The sequence below is a fragment of the Myotis daubentonii genome, chromosome 1, assembly GCF_963259705.1.
Source record: "Myotis daubentonii chromosome 1, mMyoDau2.1, whole genome shotgun sequence".
NCBI lineage: Eukaryota > Metazoa > Chordata > Mammalia > Chiroptera > Vespertilionidae > Myotis > Myotis daubentonii.
In genome coordinates, this window is record NC_081840.1 from 86,100,828 (window position 1) to 86,120,133 (window position 19,306).

Here is a 19,306-nt window from a genome sequence, read left to right on the forward strand (position 1 = left end):
CCCTCAAATCCTGACTGTAACCTATGTTATTGCCTTTGTTTACTTTGAGCAAGTTGACTTAAACTCTCCAAGACTTAATTTATTTATGTAATAAATGGGGATAGTTTTAGGAAGATAGCAAGGTCTCCCAAGTATTTGTTTCTTCTTTAATTGAATATGATTTTGTTCAGCCACATTGTCATGAATGTCTTGACATACACTGCCTAGTTCAAGAGGTCCATCCATGTATAAAAAAATCTAAGATATTTACTATTGGGTCCTTTACAGAAAATTTTGCCAATTGCATCCTGTCAGATGCAATTAAGTTACTCGGAGTCAGTTTTATTCTCCTGAGGCTTACTTTAAAATTTTGGGTGGTCCTGAGCAGCCTTTGGCCAAGTGCTAATTTACCCGAGTACTAGACATTGCGTTTCTGAGGACTCTCCCATGTATTATGAGATCTTTCCTCTCAGGCTGCTGGGAACATAAAAACTATTCCCAGCTGTGTGCAGTCTTCCAGAACTCTACATGTAAACCAATTCCTTATTATCTGTCTGTCTATCTACCTACCTACCTGCCTACCTACCTACTTATCTGTCCTATTGGTTCTGTTTCTCTGAGAACTCAGACTAATACAAGTAGCTATGGCATCTAATGCCTGTGAAAACAAAGGTGATTATAAATATGGTGGACTCATCTGACTTTTTAGTGTCCTAGAGAGTATGTAGGAAAAAAAGAAATTGTAAGAGTTATTAATATAACTTTGCTTCCAGGCATAAAGGAGTAATAGGAACGGGATTTACTCCCTCCTCCCTCTGTAACACACACACACTTTTAAAAACCAGAAAACTGGATAAAACATTTAAAACCACATTTTCAGACATGGGACAACAGCAGGACCGTGACCCCTGAAAGAAGGGGACGCAAGGAGATGAGCCCTGTGGCAGCCCTGGCTCACTGCCCTGGAGGCAGTTTCCAGGATGCAGCACAGCGAGGAGGGATCTGAACAAAGCTCAGGAACCTGACTGAGTTGAGAAAGCAGAATCAGAGTTAGGAGGAGCCAAGGCAGTGAGAACTGATGAGACAGAATATCAGCCAAGCGGGAGCAACACACAGAGAGAACTCCAAGAGAACTGGAGAAGTGGCCTGTGGAGTCTTTGGATGAGAACTCATCTGCATATGGTGACAGAAAACTTATAAGAATTTATTAGAGTTTATTTGAGCCAAACATAGGGTATATCTGGAATCAAGATCTCAACAGAATGAGAAAAATGCTTCCCAGAATAACAGTTTGCAGTTTCTTTTCTGCATTTGGAATTAAGTAAGGAAGATTGCATGAAGGTGGGAGAAAGCAGGGTGGGGAGTGTATTACAGAATTATGTGCTCCCTTGAGGGTGAGAAAAGAGGCATTTCAAAGGCATGTTTTCCTAGATCCGGGGTGGGGAACCTTTTTTTCTGCCAAGGGGCCATTTGGATACTTATAGCATCATTCACGGGCCGTACAAAATTATCAACTTAAAAACTAGCCTGCTGTAGTTGGTCAAACATTTAATTAACTCACCCCTAATGCCCTGGCAGGGCCAGACCAGATGATTTCATGGGCCTGCTACGGCCCTCAGGCTGGATGCTCCCCACCCCTGGTCTAGGTGGACAAATGAAGACTGGAAGCTGGTGGACTGAAAAATGGGAGGAGTTAAGGGACCTTACATTCTGTTTATAGTCAAGATAGGTATAATGAGGTAGTTCAGGGGAAGGGGAGTTCCAAGCAAAAGAGAGTACAAAAGAATAAATTGACATGATAAAATGTAGAAGTGTCAAAATGATGCCAATTAGTATAATGGTGGCAGGTTTTATCTAAGATTCAAAAAATAATTTAGAAGTTGGGCTTTGAAGAATTCACATTCTGCTTGGCTGGTGTGGCTCAGTGGTTGAGCATCTATCGATCTATGAACCAGGAGGAAGTCATGGTTAGATTCCCAGTCAGGGTACATGCCTGGGTTGAAGGCTCATTCCCAGTAGGGGCTGTGCAGGAGGCAGCCGATCAATGATTCTCATCATTGATGTTTTTATCCCTCTCTCCTTCTCACTTCCTCTGAAATTAATAAAAATTAAAAACTTAGAAAAAAAGAATCCACATTCCTTTAAGTTAGGAGTGAGGAATGTCTGACCCACAGGCCATATAAGGCCCGTGAAATCATCTGGTCTGGCCCTGCCAGGGCATTAGGGGTGAGTTAATTAAATGTTTGACCAACTATAGCAGGCTAGTTTTTAAGTTGATATTTTGTATGGCCCGTGAATGATGTTATAAGTATCCAAATGGCCCCTTGGCAGAAAAAAAGGTTCCCCCCCCCCCCCCGATCTAGGAAAACATGCCTTTGAAATGCCTCTTTTCACACCCTCAAGGGAGCACATAATTCTGTAATACACTCCCCACCCTGCTTTCTCCACCTTCATGTAATCTTCCTTCCTTACTTCCAAATGCAGAAAAGAAACTGCAAACTGTTATTCTGGGAAGCATTTTTCTCATTCTGTTGAGATCTTGATTCCAGATATACCCTATGTTTGGCTCAAATAAACTTTAATAAGTTCTTATAAAAGTTTTCTGCAGGTTTGGATGTTCTTATGTCGACACTTTGTCAGTCTTCCAAATAAATAAGGTTTCTCAGAGTTGAACATTATTTCTAGGCATATTCTGATGCGATGTAGTGAATGTACTTTTCATCCCCAATACAAAATGGACGAGCACTACAGTTAATGAGGGAAAGCGATAGAATCAGTTCTTTATATTTCATTATTTCTTTACGCTATGCTTACCCTACTCCCATGGTTATGGAAGTTAGGAAACAACAACTAGGTTCATCACATTCCCTTAATCTCTTATTTTCCTATTGCTTGTCTGTGATTTTTTTCCCTTTAGCCTAAGTTCCAAGGAATAGACAAACTGAAATCACTGTGAGATACTTGAATTTATACATTGTAACTTAATTTAGACATACTTATTTTCAAAATCTCTCAGTTTTGACATTTGACTATTGTGACATGTATTTTCCCTTTTTGCTCTCTAGTTTATTGCTACCCATTAAAAATGTGGGTTGTGTCTTGGCCTCATTAAGATATATGTTCACTCTTTGAAAAGATTACCTTTAACCTGTTTGGTAAATAAAATAGTATGAGTAGCCAGCCAGGGGAGTCAAGTAAGTAAATAATAAATATTGGTGGACATGTACGGTTCTATTTATAGCTATGATTTATGTCATATCTAATTCTTGGTTATCATTTTGTAAAAGCAGCAGCAATAAACTACAAACTAATTTGTCTGTTGTATCTTCCTGGCAATAAAATGAATGTAGCATTGTGGCATTGAGCCAGATAGAACATAAGAAAGCAGAATCCAATCACTCAGTAGAGATTAGTTGCATCTTCTGTAATGTACAGAATATCACATTTAACATTGCCATGTTAAAGCAAGCAATTAAATGTTGTGTTAAGAGGTTGCTTTAAAAATTGAGAGAATGTATGGTATGTTGGGTTGCTTGAAAAGTCGTAGTATTACAAACAAACAACAAAACAAAAACATAGCATGCTAGCAAGTAGAACTCTCCTGGAAGAAGCCCCTAGGCTCTGTTGTTCTGTCTTAGTAACATGCTATCTTTAGTTAAGAAACAAATCAAATCTATTAGTATAAACTTTTTCTTGGTATTAAATTTAGAAAAATGTTTTTTTAAAAATATATTTTATTGATTTTTTACAGAGAGGAAAGGAGAGGGATAGTTAGAAACATCGATGAGAGACAAACATCCATCAGCTGCCTCCTACACACCCCCTACTGGGGATGTGCCCGCAACCAAGGTACATGCCCTTGACCGGAATCGAACCTGGGACCTTTCAGTCCGCAGGCTGACGCTCTATCCACTGAGCCAAACCGGTTAGGGCTAGAAAAATGTTTTATAATCATTGTGATACTAGATGTTTGCATTCTTTGAAAATACATTTTTATTGATTTCAGAGAGAAAGGGAGGGGGAGAGAGAGAGATAGAAACATCAATGATGAGAGAGAATCATTGGTTGCTGCCTCCTGCATGCCCCATGCTGAGGATTGAGTCCACAGCCCAGGCATGGCCCTGAGTGGGAATTGAACTGTAACCTCCTGGTTCATAGGTAGACACTTAACCTCTGAACCAACCCAGCTGGGCATTTGTATTTGTTTTTAAAGGTGTTTGAAACATTTAAGTAAATCAGACATGTAAGAGGATTTTACATGTTAGCTTTGGATTTTAATTTGAAATATTTAATAAATTTTGAACATATATTATACAGTAACTCGGATTACTAGTATGTGTGGTTATGAGTGAAAGAAAACCCAACACAATTGTGACTTAAACAAGATAGCTTGTTTCTCTTTCACATAAGAGTTGGGAAGCCATCCATTCAGGCTGATCTGAAAGTTTTATTTCACAAAGACCTCAGAAACCAAGGTTTTCCCCAGGTCCCTGGTATATTACACCTGGGAGGATTTTAATTTGAAAGATGTAAAATAGGAGAACCAAGATGGCGGCATAGGTTAACACCGGAGTTTGCTGCTTTGAACAACTACTTCAAAAGTGAAACCAAAAAACGGAAGGGACATCACCCAGAACCACAGGAACGCCGGCTGAGTGGAAGTCCTACAACTAGGAGGAAAGAGAAACGCACACGGACACTCAGAGGAGGCACAGTGCTGAAGTCAAATTCTGAGGTGCGGAGTGCGCGGAGCAGGCTGGCGGCGGAGGGCGCGGTTGTTGTTTTCAATCGGGAGGGAGTCGCAGGCTCTGAGCACCAGATCCGGGCGAGTCTTTAGGGACCCAGACTCAAACGGGAGAAGCGGGACTGTCTGGCTTCGGTCAGAGCGAGTGCAGCTTTCTCTCCGAGCTTTGCAGCGGGTGCTGGGACTCAGAGAGGCAGAGCCCCTGGGGACAGGACTGAGAGCCGCCATAACTGCTCTCTCCAGCCCACCCTGTTGATCCTGTGCGACCCGCCCCGCCCAAGCCCTGCACAGAGGCATTTGCCGGATAGCCTCAGGCAAAGGCTAGATTAGCACCTCCCTAGAGGACAGAAGTTCTCTCACTGCTGACACAGCTGCTTCTCATAGCCACTTGGCCTGGAGGTCAAACCCTCCCTGGAATTAGCTACAACAATCAAGATTTAACTATAAGACTGCGAACAAAGACCACTAGGGGGTGCACCAAGGAAGCATAACAAAATGCGGATACAAAGAAACAGGACAAAATTGTCAATGGAAGATATAGAGTTCAGAACCACACTTTTAAGGTCTCTCAAGAACTGTTTAGAAGCTGCCGATAAACTTAATGAGATCTACACGAAAACTAATAAGACCCTCGATCTTATATTGGGGAACCAACTAGAAATTAAGCATACACGGACTGAAATAACGAATATTATACAGACGCCCGACAGCAGACCAGAGGAGCGCAAGAATCAAGTCAATGATTTGAAATGCGAGGAAGCAAAAAACATCCAACCGGAAAAGCAAAATGAAAAAAGAATCCAAAAATGCGAGGATAGTGTAAGGAGCCTCTGGGACAGCTTCAAGCGTACCAACATCAGAATTATAGGGGTGCCAGAAGATGAGAGAGAGCAAGATATTGAAAACCTATCTGAAGAAATAATGACAGAAAACTTCCCCCACCTGGTGAAAGAAATGGACTTACAGGTCCAAGAAGCGCGGAGAACCCCAAACAAAAGGAATCCAAAGAGGACCACACCAAGACACATCATAATTAAAATGCCAAGAGCAAAAGATAAAGAGAGAATCTTAAAAACAGCAAGAGAAAGAAACTCAGTTACCTACAAGGGAATACCCATACGACTGTCAGCTGATTTCTCAACAGAAACTTTGCAGGCCAGAAGGGAGTGGCAAGAAATATTCAAAGTGATGAATACCAAGAACCTACAACCAAGATTACTTTATCCAGCAAAGCTATCATTCAGAATTGAAGGTCAGATAAAGAGCTTCACAGATAAGGAAAAGCTAAAGGAATTCATCACCACCAAACCAGCATTATATGAAATGCTGAAAGGTATCCTTTAAGAAGAGGAAGAGGAAGAAAAAGGTAAAGATACAAATTATGAACAACAAATATGCATCTATCAACAAGTGAATCTAAGAATCAAGTGAATAAATAATCTGATGAACAGAATGAACTGTTGATTATAATAGAATCAGGGACATAGAAAGGGAATGGACTGACTATTCTTGGGGGGGAAAGGGGTGTGGGAGATGTTGGAAGAGACTGGACAAAAATCGTGCACCTATGGATGAGGACAGTGGGTGGGGAGTGAGGGCGGAGGGTGGGGCGGGAACTGGGAGGAGGGGAGTTATGGGGGGAAAAAAAAAGAGGAACAAATGTAATAATCTGAACAATAAAGATTTAATTAAAAAAAAAAAAAAAAGAAAGATGTAAAATAATTTGATTAAGTTTCTCAACAGTGTTAAAGCATTCAAGATAATTGGATTTAATCCATTAATTAGTTCAGATTATTAAATTTATAAGAGTTGTTTAGGTATTTAGAATGGTTTTGATAGTTTGTAAGGCTACCCTCTGAGGCATTTGGAAAGTTTGAGAAAATCAGACTTATTTGATTTATACATTTAGTTTTAAATGTTTAAGGCAACTTAATTTAATTAGCTTTATAATTTTGGAGATAATTGTTTAGGAGAATTTAATCATTAATGAGTTAATTGAACAGGAATAAAAGGAAGTAATTTTTCTACTAAAATTATAAATTATATATAAATTAACAAAATTTGTAAGAAGAACATCAAAGCTTATAAAAACCGTTTAAAAACACTATTTTTAAAAAATTTTTAAATTTTTTGTTGTTAATCCTCTCCCAAGGATATTTTTCCTTTGGCTTTTAGATAGAATGGAAGAGAGGGGGAGAGAGAGAGAGAAACATTAATGTGAGTGAGACTCATCAATTGGTTGCCTCCCCCATGGGCCCTGACTAAGCCTGCAACCAAGGTGCCTGCCCTTGACTGGAATTGAACCTGGGACCCTTCAGTCTGTGGGCTGATGCTCTATCCACTGAGCCAAACTGCCTAGGGCAAAACACACTATTTTAATTAGTTAAATATTAAATGCAGGTAGCTATAGGTAATCATTTTTTGGATAATAAAGTTCCCCATAAGTTGATATTCCAGAAAGACAAGATGCTATGTACATGGAGTTGAGACTGCTGAAGTTATTTTTTTTAACTTTTAAGCATATATTTTATGTTGTCAAAAGGAGTAAATGATCGCTTTAATCTACTTATATAAAAACCCTGGGTGTAACATCACAGCCAGAAGCACAACCATCCGGAAGGAAGTCAGTCCTGCAGGGGCCGTCTTGGAAATGGCTGCGCCCTCCCCCAGCTGTTTCCTGGAGGGCGAGGTTTCAGCAGGAACCCCCCCTCGGAGCAGAGTGTGGAAGTGAAATGATTTGTAATGGATCTATTATTGAAGCTACCTTTGGAAATACTATATCTATAGATCAGTGGTTCTCAACCTTGGCTGCACATTAGAATCACCTGGGAATCTTTTTAAAATCCTGATTTCAGGGCCTCATCCTCCGGAAATTCTGTTTCTTTGTTACTAATGTTGTGGCCCCACCCCATAACAAAGAAACAGAATTTCGGGAGGATGAGGCCCAGAAATCAAGATTTTAAAAAGATTCCCAGGTAATTCTAACATGCAGCCAAGATTGAGAACCACTGCTATAGATAATATAAAAATATATCTAAATGTGCAATTCTTTGTCCAAAAAATGAGCATGTTTAAAAATTAAATGAAGAAAATTTGGATATACTCGATGGAGATTTTCACACATATTTGAGTGATGATTCCATTGATTCCACAGATGATGCTGAAAATGAAATTTTTCCCATTGAATTTCTTAATAGTATTTCTCCTTCTGGAGTGCCGTGTCATAAATTAAAATTGAAAGTGGGTGCAATCATCATGCTATTGAGAAATCTCAATAGTAAATGGGGTCTTTGTAATGGTACCAGATTTATTATCAAAAGATTACGACCTAACATTATCGAAGCTGAAGTATTAACAGGATCTGCAGAGGGAGAGGCTGTTCTGATTCCAAGAATTAATTTGTCCGCATCTGACACAGGCCTCCCATTTAAATTGATTCGACCCATGATGCCAGCATTTGTGATGACTATTAATAAATCACAAGGACAAAGTAGGCATATTTCTACCTGAACCCGTTTTCGCACATGGTCAGTTATATGTTGCTTTCTCTCGAGTTTGAAGAGCTTGTGATGTTACAGTTAAAGTTATAAATACTTCATCACAAGGGAAATTAGTCAAGCACTCTGAAAGTGTTTTCACTCTTTTTCTTTTTTTAAATACATTTTATTGATTTTTTTTTTTTTTTATTACAGAGAGGAAGGAAGAGGGATAGAGAGTTAGAAACATCGATGAGAGAGAAAAATGAATCAGCTGCCTCCTGCACACCCCCTACTGGGAATGTGCCTGCAACCAAGGTACATGCCCTTGACTGGAATCGAACCTGGGACCCTTGAGTCCGCAGGCTGACACTCTATCCACTGAGCCAAACCGGTTACGGCAAGTGTTTTCACTCTTAATGTGGTATACAGGGAGATATTAGAATAAGTTTAATCACTTTATCAGTCATTGTTTGCATCACTATTGTTTTTATATCATGTTTTTGTCTTTTATATCATGCCTCTGTTGTTATATCCTTTTGTTACTGTTTATTTATTAATAAATTTATATAATTTTCATATACATTTTACTAATTTCCTTTCATCTCTCACACTTCTATTATAGAGAAAGGGCAAATAGCAATATTAAAATATCTCCACTACTTAATTCCCTTTTAAAAAACATATATTTTATTGATTTTTTATAGAGAGGAAGGGAGAGAGATAGAGAGTTAAAAACATAAATGAGAGAGAAACATCGATCAGCTGCCTCCTGCACACTCCCCATTGGGGATGTGCCCGCAACCAAGGTATATGCCCTTGATCGGAATCGAACCTGGGACCCTTGAGTCCGCAGGCCGATGCTCTATCCACTGAGCCAAACTGGTTAGTGCAATTAATTAATTCCCTTTTAAATTTCGTGCACCGGGCTACTAGTATTTACATAATATCTTTTATTAAATTTTGACAAGTTTAGCTCTTTGCTGTTAGGAGATTCAAATTAAAGTCTTTTTTTCCCAGTAATAATAGTTTTTGTAAAAAATGGTAGGCATATATACAGAGGGAGTCTTTAAGACCTAAATTAGTTCACGTTGGTGTAAGTTCAAGTAATTGCAAATGTGTGTAAAGATAAAACCTAACAAAGCTTGTTATGGGAATGGCTTTCATTGCAAAATGCTGTCTTCATGTTAATATCCTTTAGCTACTTTTTTGAAGACTAGATATTATAAACATTTCTGTGTTTAAAAATTGTTTTGAAATTCAATACTATTCCAGATCTTTGAGTTTTGGTTTAAAAAGCTGAATTGTTTCTCAAATTTTAACTTAGCTTTTTTAGTATGAGTGATATTTTTGAGGAAGGAGCTACCTCAGGTATTAATACCCATTTAAAGATTTTTTTTTCTCTTTAGATAAATGATGGCATTTCCCAATATTTTCAATATCTTCCCTGATTGTTTAAAAATATATATATTTTTTATTTCAGAGAGGAAGGGAAAGGGAGTGAGAGATAGAAACATCAATGATGAGAATCATTGATTGGCTGCCTCCTACATGCCCCGCACTGAGGATCCAGCCCACAATCTGGGCATGTGCCCTGACTGGGAATTGAACTGGTTTGTAGGTTGATGCTCAACCACTAAGCCATGCCAGCTGGGAATGGTGGAACTACTGGTCACTATGACACGTACTGACCGGCAAGGGGCAGACACTCAATGCAGGAGCTGCCCCCTAGTGGTCAGTGCGGTCCCACACGGGGAGTGGTACTCAGCCAGAAGCCCTGAGCCAGGCTCATGGCTGGCGAGCACAGCGGCAATGGTGGGAGCCTCTCCCACCTCCATGGCAGTGCTAAGGATGTCCGGACTGCTGGTCGGGGAGCAGGCCTAAGCCAGCAGTTAGACATCCCCTGAGGGCTCCTGGACTGCGAGAGGGCACAGGCCAGGCTGATGGACCACTCCCCCCTCGAGCACGAATTTTGTGCACTGGGCCTCTAATACTATATAAAATTACCAAGTTTGTAAAGTGTTTCTTTGAAGAATGAAGTTTTTCTTTGTATCAAAGACCCTGTGACTAGGCCAAATTCTATATTTTTCTTTGTAGTACTTGTTTTGGTTGCAAGTTTACATTTGTCTTTTGATTGTTTGATTAGTGTCTGTCTTTCCCATAGACTTTATATTTCATGATGGAAAATACTGTGTATTTTTTCCTTTGCCAGTGTATCCCTAGTTCCAAACTTTGGGCTTGATATGTAGTAGGTGCTCAATAAATATGTCGAATGAGTGAGTGAATGAAAAGAATTCTCTTAACACATTGTTTGCAGGTAGTTTTTGTCGCGCGCTAACAGGTGGCGCGGGCCATTTTTGCAGTTGAATAGATTGATTACCCTTATACCTGGAAGTACATACATAATTCACCATTGTATGTGTTAGAGACCCAAATTATGTCCTTTGGAAGTCATATATCTGCATGTTAGCATCCCTTTAGAGCAATAAAAAAGTATAAAAATAAACGTATTTATACGTTACCCGCATTCTACTGCTAGTCTATAAAAAACGTATTAATACGTGTCCCTGGCTCTACTACCAGTCAACGTAAAACGTATAAATATGTTTCCCGCATACAATGTGTTAAGTGTTGAGTATTCATTGATCCTTTAAAATAAAATTCATTTTTATAGAAATTAATTTATATAGTCTTTCTTAGAGTTACAGATATTACATAAATTAATTGCCTATAATCTTGAATGGCACAGAATGGAATTTTTAAAGCAGTTACTATTCTAGAAATGCTTTATCGGCAGCTGGTAACCAAAATCACAAAACGATCCAACATTACAAAATTTTATTACCCTTCTGGACAGTCTCCAGTTTACTGTGGGGTCACAGATATCAGTGACTCTGCTTCCTATTACTTTTTTTCCTTTTATCTCTTATCTATATACTCTGATACATGAGCCATTCACATAAGCTCCCAAACCTCTAGAATAACTGAATGGGTAGTGTAGTAAGACTTTTATTGTATATACAAAGTGTTTATTGAAAGGAGCTGACCCCTGAATATATGTATTATCTTTTATAGTTTTTATTTTTATTATAATTTATGTTTATTCCACAGTTATATCTCTTTATGGTAGCATTTTTTTTTTATATTAGATCACTATTTTCAATAGACTTCTTAAAATAGTTTTTAAGTTTTATTCTTTGTAGTGTTATTTTCCCCTCTTCTCTTAAAACAAATTGAGTTTATATATTTAAAAAAAATTCTTTATTGTTGGAAGTATTACATATGTCTCCTTTTCTCCCCATTGACCTCTCCCAGCCCGCTCCTGCCCCCTAGCACAGGCCTTCACTCCCCTATTGTCTGTATCCATTGTTTTTGCTTATATGTATGCAATTTTTTTATTATTATTCTTGTATAAAGGCCACACTGAAACTAGTGTTTTGTCTGTGGCTATACATCTGTTTATTTTCTTTATTTTATTCTGTTTATGTTTTTACTCTTTTTTTTTTTGTTTAGACTTTATTGTTGCTTCACAATATTCACATTAACAGGCATTTTAGTTACTGTAAGAAATGCAGTTTTGTGTGAAGCCCTTGTCATGTGCTAAGTTATCTTTTTCTTGTCCTAGTATGTCACTTTTGGTTTTGCTAACTTGCCACTGACTGCGTCTCTTTCTTCACTTTCATGTGCATTCATTGCTAGGATTTTTCAAATCCCAGCAGCTCCTGCATCTCTTGTGTTTGAGCTCACGATTGCTACTTAAAAATAATTTGAGATTTTTTTAGAGCCAGGCAGACTAATAGAAGAAAACCACTTTTTATATGTCATAACATTTGATAAGAAGGAAAGTTGGAAATGTCACTATATAAACAGAAATGTTGGGAATTACAGAAATTTAGTTAAAAAATATCAAAATAGCCCAAAACAGTCAACTGCAATTTTATAGCTGGTAACCCTAGCTACCATGGACTTAAAGGTGATTCACATTAATTACAGCATAACTTGATGCGTCAGAGTATGCTAAATCAAGCAATAGAAGGAAAATTTGCTTCTAGATTAGCTAATCTTCCAACTGTTGTCATCTTTGGGTCTTATATATGTTGGTGTGACCTTCTACTTCCTGCTTCTTTGGATATGTATGTGGAAAGAATATGAGACTTAGTATGAAAAAGGACTAATTGCAAATCCTTACTGCTTTTGTTGCTAGCTGCTTACTAGTAACTTTGGGCAGATAAATTTTGTTTATTTTTTATTTTCATCTACTTCATGCGAAGTATGATATATGAGGACTTTATGTCATAGAGCTAGTAAGTAGCTAATTTGCTTATGATAGATAATATTTTACTGCACTAAAACATGCCTGGATGACCAAAAAGAGGGTGTGCAGGTTTCTTTTAATATATATTAACTTTTGACTGTTTACAAAATTGTTTTGGCCATTATATAAACGTATGTTTTTGAGCACCAGCTGTACTGAGCAAGGGGAATATGGTATTTAGTTGGGGAGGCAGGATAGAAGCATAAGAAAGATAAACAATCACACAGGATAACATTTATTGTCAGATGCTGGAGGAGATTAGTAGAGGGAATGATTATGGAGAGCTGGTTTGGAGGCTGCCGTGGATGAAGGGAATTTAGACAAGCAGAGAGGAGGCTGGGAATAGCCTTCTACTTCACTGTAAAATGGAGATAATACTTGCCTCATAGGATTGCTATAAGGATTCAGTGAAATACAATATCTTTAAAGTATCTGTGCAGTGCTGCATGACACATAATGTAATTGCTATTTTTGTTACTCTTCTAGACTGAATATAGTGTGGTTCCTTCTGTCATCTTTAAAATCTTTCCTTCCCAGATGCCTGACTTTCCCTTAAATAGGAGATAACACATAGTTTTCATCTTAAACAACAGCTGGTTACCTGAAACATAATGTTTAAAAAATTCTGAGTCCATACTTGGCTTAAGCAGGAAAGAATATGATCAATTAGTGATGTGAAGTCAGGTGTAAGATGGGCTGGAAGCCAGGAATGGTGGTATATGAGTTGTTGGAATAATAGTATGTAAAGCAAGTATTTATCATCAGTACCTAAAGTCCCATTATTGCCTATCTTTTTTTCTAGCCTTCCTTTCACTATTTCACTCTACAATAGAAACTGGCAAGTATTCAGAAGTAGGGTGCCAAATTTGTCTCTATACTTCTGGTTACTCAGTAAATATTTTTTGAATGATTAAGTGAAGAAAATGTTAGCCTCAGAGTAGATAAGATTCTGAGATAGGATCCCAACATTTAAAAATACTTTTATTCTCTAAAGATCTCAATGTGGTTTACTTTTATCAGGTTATTTTCCTAATGGAAACCACCCACGTGAGACAATGAGAATCTTGATTAAGGAAGAGATGGGCTGGAACAGAAAGGGGCAGTTTTTATTAGGCAAGAGGTTGGATTTGAAGAAATGTGTGTCTGAATGGCTTTCAGCTTTGAGAAGGGTGGGTGCCAGGAATGGGGTAATAGAGTTTCAGGCTGGTACAAAAAGGGGAAAGTATGGTGAACATAAATGACATTTTAATATTAATAGTGGTAGGTGTATACTGTACTTGTAAAAACACTAGAAAATTTTCTTCATCGTCTTACTTTCTGCTCCATTCTCTAATATTCTACATGCCCTACTTTCCACTCCTAGAAACAGTATTATAATATTGCCTTTGACTGTCCAGGTTGGCACTTGAGTTTTGACCTTTCTCATTCCCCCATCCTTACTCACCTTCCCGGGACTCACCTTTAATCACCTTCTTTTATTCTACTTCCCTTTGCTTATTTTCTTTTATTTTAGGAACACGGGTGGGTATTCTAAACCTTTTCAAGGTACTGTTAATAGGTGGAACTACATTATCATACCATAACTCGACATTCTTCTGAAAGAACAATAGTGGATGCAACTCTTTTCTTGCACCTAATTTTCCATAAGAAAGGGTCTTGGCTTCAGAAAGAAAGGAAGGAGTAGAAAAATGGATGGTGAGAAAGTGATGTTACAAAATTTTTACTGGCTGTCCTTTCCTATGTTTTTCGTTGTTGTTAATCCTCACCTGAGAATATTTTTTCCATTGATTTTTAGAGCGAATGGAAGAGAGAGGTAGAGTCAGAGAGAAATAACGATGTGAGAGAGACACATTGATTGGTTGCCCCCGCCAGGGATTGAACCTGCAACCAAAGTATGTGTCCTTGACTGGAATCAAACCCTCGATCCTTCAGTCTGTGAGCTGATGCTCAACCATGGAATCAAACCGCTAAGGCTGTCCTTCCTACTTTATAAAAGTTCTTTACCTTTGAGTAATGTGGATAAAGGTTTGGTTTTTATAAAACTTTTGTTTATTAATTTACTCTGTTTAAATAATCCTTAAAATTCATGAAATGAGATTGCATATTCTTGGCTACACTATCTTCACTTTTAAAAATGGACTTAATGTCTCCAGTTATATGATTTTAATTTATAATTTTTAAAAATATATATTTCTGAACCTTGATGTTCAACTATATTTAAAACTCTTCTTTTCGTTTTGGAGCCAGGGAATAGAGTAGGAGGTACAGAGATGCTTTAGGCTTACTGCGAATACCAAGTAAATGGAAATGTCCACTACTTAACAATGGGATCACTACAGAAAGATCTGATTCTAGATCAGAGTTATCTTTGATGTCAACTTGAAAGCAGCCTTTCATATGCCTATTTCCTTTTTATTTAGCTTTTCAGTTTGACATGGTCACAGTACCTATTCTATAACGAATTCTGTTTATAATTACCAGTATATATAGGTTAGGGCCGTGGTTGGCAAACTGCGGCTCTTTGGCCCCTTGAGTGTGGCTCTTCCTAAGCCTTAGGAGTACCCTAATTAAGTTAATAACAATGTACCTACCTATATAGTTTGAGTTTAAAAAATTTGGCTCTCAAAAGAAATTTCAATCGTTGTACTATTGATATCTGGCTCTGTTGACTAATGAGTTTGCCGACCACTGGGTTAGGGCAAAAGTAGGTTTACAGTTATTTGTAAGGAAAATAATACAATAATGAATAAATATTAATACAAGAATAAACTCTGGGTTGTGCATACTCACAACTACTTTTGCCTCACCCAGTATGCTAAGGGTTATATCTGAGCTCTGTATTCTATTCCATTGGTCTATTTGTCTGCCTTGATGCCAGTACCACACTGTTTTGATTACTGTAGTTTTAACTCAGGAAGTGTGAGTCCTCTAGCTTTGTTCTTTTTCCAAAATTGACTTGCCTATTTGGAATCCCTTGATTTTCCATATGAATTTAAGGACAGATTTTTCTATTTCTATAAAAATGTTATTGGGATTTTGAGAGAGGTTGCATTGAATATGTGTGCTTTGGGTAGTATTGACATCTTAATAATATTAAATATTCCAGTTAGTGAACATGATACATGTTTCCTTTTATTATGTCTTCTTTGTTTCAATAATGTTTTGCAGTTTTCATTGTACATTTTAAAGAGTTTTCACTTCTTTGGTTATGTTAATTCTTTAGCATTTGATTTTTTGGTGCTCTTATAAATAGAATTGTTTTCATAATTTCCATTTCAGATTGTTCATTATTAGTGCATAGAAATGTAACTGATTTTTGTGTGTTGACTTTGTATCCTGCTACTTTGCTGAATTCATTTATCAGCTTTAATTGTGTTGTTTGTGTGTGTGTGGAACATTCAGGGTTTTCTATGTGTAAGACTAGAGGCCCAGTGCACGAAATTCATTCACGGGTGTGGTCCCTAGGCCTGGCTGGCAATCAAAGCATGAGCATCATGTATGGAAGGGCAGGTTCCAGCTGACCTCAGGGCCTTGGGCAGCTCCTGGGCCCTCAGGACCCCGCATGACCCCCTCCGCCTGAGTCATGGTGCCTGAGTCCCCATGTGGAGATGCGGTGAGCATGGCTGGATGCCACGGGCCGGGGCACAGCATGGGCTTCTGGGCTACCCAGTGGTGCCGCACAGAAGCTGGGTGGGCAGCACACTCTCTTCCAACTGGCCTTGCAGACCAGCTCCTGCACGAACCCATGGGGAGCTTGACCAGCCCCTGCAGTTCTTGTGGCTGTGGCTTGGTTCACCCGGAAGATGCCGTGTGGATTCAGGGTGGGCTCCTTGCGGGTGTGTGGCACCTGAGTGTGGGTGCTTCCCCAGCACGTGAGCCCTGGAGTCTTGGGGGAGGGTAACGGGGAGTGAGAGCAAGCTTGGTGGACACCCTGCATTCTCACCACATCTCCATCCCAGGCACCCCCGCCCCCAGGTAGCCGGCGAGAGGTTGCAGTGCGTTGCCGACGCCCACCATATTCTGTGCCCGCCCTTGGTGGTCAGCACATGTCATAGCAAGATGTCGAATTGAAGTATGGTAGCAACCATTTCAGGTGGAAACTGTAGTTTAACTCTAACCCTGTTGTTTGGCTTAACAATATAAAAGTTACTTTGATTTTCTAAATTGTATAAGTCATCCCATTCTATTGAGTGCCTTAGCGATTGAATGACTATCCCATTGATTGTTATCATACTGGTCTTAGAGAGCACATTCTTCTGTACCTGGGAAACAGGACAGCACAATTACCCTAAATTGTTTTAGTGGCCACAGGTGGTGCATTCCAGCTGCCTCAGTGGTCCCGAGACCAGGACAGCACAATTACTCTAAATTGTCCTGACAACTCAGTGTTCCGGAGACCCAAAACTGTAATTTAGATAACATGCCTAAGTTTAACCCAGGTTACCCAAGGACTCTAGATAATGTATTTCTGTCAATTCAGTGACCCCGAGACCCGAAACTGTAATTAACATGCTTAATTCTGCTTCTGTAATCTGCTTTTTTGGGAGCCAGGTGCCACATTCCAAACCCTGGGATGTAATCAATACCTTTGTGATTTTTGCCTATATCAGTCTGGTTTTGCCACCATCTTATTACTATGAGATTTGGGGATGACCCCTCATAGTCCCGGATTGCAATAAATGTGACTCTTTAATTCGACTTCTTGAGGCGTCCTTCTGTGATTCGCGGGGTACGTTACAACAGAATGACCGCCCAAGGGGACAATTTGCATATTAGGCTTTTATTATATAGGACTAGAGGCCTGGTGCACAAATTCGTGTACGGGTGGGGTCTCTTGGCCTGGCCAGTGATCGGGGCCAATCGGGGCTGCAGGAGGTTGGCTGAAGGGAAGGGTCATGGGAGGTTGGCCAGTGGGGGTGGGGGTAGAGAGGGACTGCGGGAGGTTGGCTGGCCATGGGAGCTTGGCTGAAGGAGTGCACTGACCACCAGGGGGCAGCTCCTGTGTTGAGTGTCTTCCCCCTGGTGGTCAGTGTGCACCATAGCTTATATACATGGATTATATCATCTATGAACAGAGAGAACTTGACTTTTTCCTTTTCAACTTGGATCCCACTTATTTATGTTTCTTTCCTAATTTGTCTGGCTATAACTTTCAATATTATGTTGACAAGAAGTGACCAAAGGGGATATCCTTTTCTTTTCCTTGTTCTTAAAGTGTGATGCTTACTGTGGATTTTTTATTTATGGTTTTTATTAAGGTACAAAATAAAGTTTTCCTACTTTTTGGTGTTTGTATACTTTTCAAATTCTCCAAGTAAAGAAAAAATAAGAAATAGGGAGAACTGATTAGATGAGTTTGTGTGTGCACATGTGTGTAAGCATCTTAGATAAGCATATATATGTAATCTATATATGTGAACCAAATTGATGGACAACATTATTTATTGAGGCTATTTTTTTAAGCATATGTATGTAACCTATGTATCTATATATGTGACCAAAATTGGTGAACAACATTATTGAGGTATTTTTAAAAGCATATTTGAAAATGCTAGATGAATTGTTTTCAATAAAACAATATCTCAACCATTTTTAGAAATTACATCTATTCGAAGTATTAGTTTTATGCTTGACAAATGTTTAAACTGTTGTAAATTGAGATGAATTAGTTGGAGGTTAAAAGAGCAGGAATACGAATAGTCTATTTGTATTTTAATTTGGCACTCTTTGATGAGAACAAATCATTATGTTTATATATGACTCTTCTCAAAGAGATTTTTTTTTTTTAATTTCAGACAACCTAATGAAGCCTCTTTTGAATTATGGTATTGCTTGGTGAGCATATCTTTTTTACTTTATACTTCTTTTCAGAATACTGTTGATTAACTTAAGTAAATTAGTTGTCTTTTTGATTTACTGTTGTAGTATGTCTATGGGCTTCCTGGTTGAAGAGACTGCACCAGTTGTTTGGAGAGGCCTTATGGTAATGTCAGCCATTGAAAAACTGTTGAGGCAGGTAAGAAACTTGCATTGAGTATCACTTTATCATCGGCACACTGTGGTTAATGCAGCTGCTTATTGGAGAGCTGTTAAAATTTGCATTTACGTTTCAGATGTTTTGCAAAAGAATCCAGTTGATAAACTGAATGTATAATGAGTTATGTGGCGACAAAATCAAATTTCACTGTTATGTGATTTAATCTTCCCCATTATTTATGAGTACTAAAAACCCAATGTCTTATTTTATATTGTTCTGTTGCTCTGTTGAGGCTGCATAAGATGGGGAAATCCATTTTATAAGTAATCTGCCTTCTTCAGATTTATGGTTAATCTCATTATGGCCAGTATGAGTTATAAGGGCAGTGCAGAAATTACTCAGATGTAGAAAAAATTATATAAGCTATAGTGCTTCAGAACAAAATAAAATTTTGTTTTACCCTGAGTACATATGGTTATATATTTGTGTATATAATATCTGCCCAATCAACTTCAATTAATTCTTAAGGAAGAGAACAGTTGAGTGGATTATCTAAAACTATCAGAAGGGCTATATGTTATTTATAGGAATAAATTTTAATTTGGATTTTCTCCACCTATTTATAGCAGTTACCTCACATTCAGATTTTACTTTGGGTCAGGTACTATGCTATAGGTTGACAATTCTAATCATAGATATTCCTTGTATGTATTCATTATATATATAATTATTTCCAGTTGTGAATCAAGTAGATGAAATACGTCTTGAATTCTGAAACTCTTCTTTTTTCATTGTAACATCATGTCTTTCTTCTG

At 38.3% G+C, this 19,306-nt stretch overlaps 1 protein-coding gene across 3 annotated transcripts in view; it reads left to right on the top strand.

Moving 5' to 3' along the window:
• The window catches only part of NUBPL (NUBP iron-sulfur cluster assembly factor, mitochondrial), a 241,121-nt gene that overhangs the window by 74,049 nt on the left and 147,766 nt on the right, over nt 1-19,306 (top strand). For all 3 annotated transcript variants that reach the window (XR_009454504.1, XM_059710159.1, XM_059710171.1), the window contains 2 exons: nt 18,310-18,349; nt 18,440-18,530. Coding sequence is in view for 2 of the 3 variants with exons in the window: in XM_059710159.1 (XP_059566142.1) it covers nt 18,310-18,349; nt 18,440-18,530 (131 nt within the window). In the remaining variant the exon portion in view is untranslated. The remainder of the gene's footprint in view (nt 1-18,309; nt 18,350-18,439; nt 18,531-19,306) is intronic.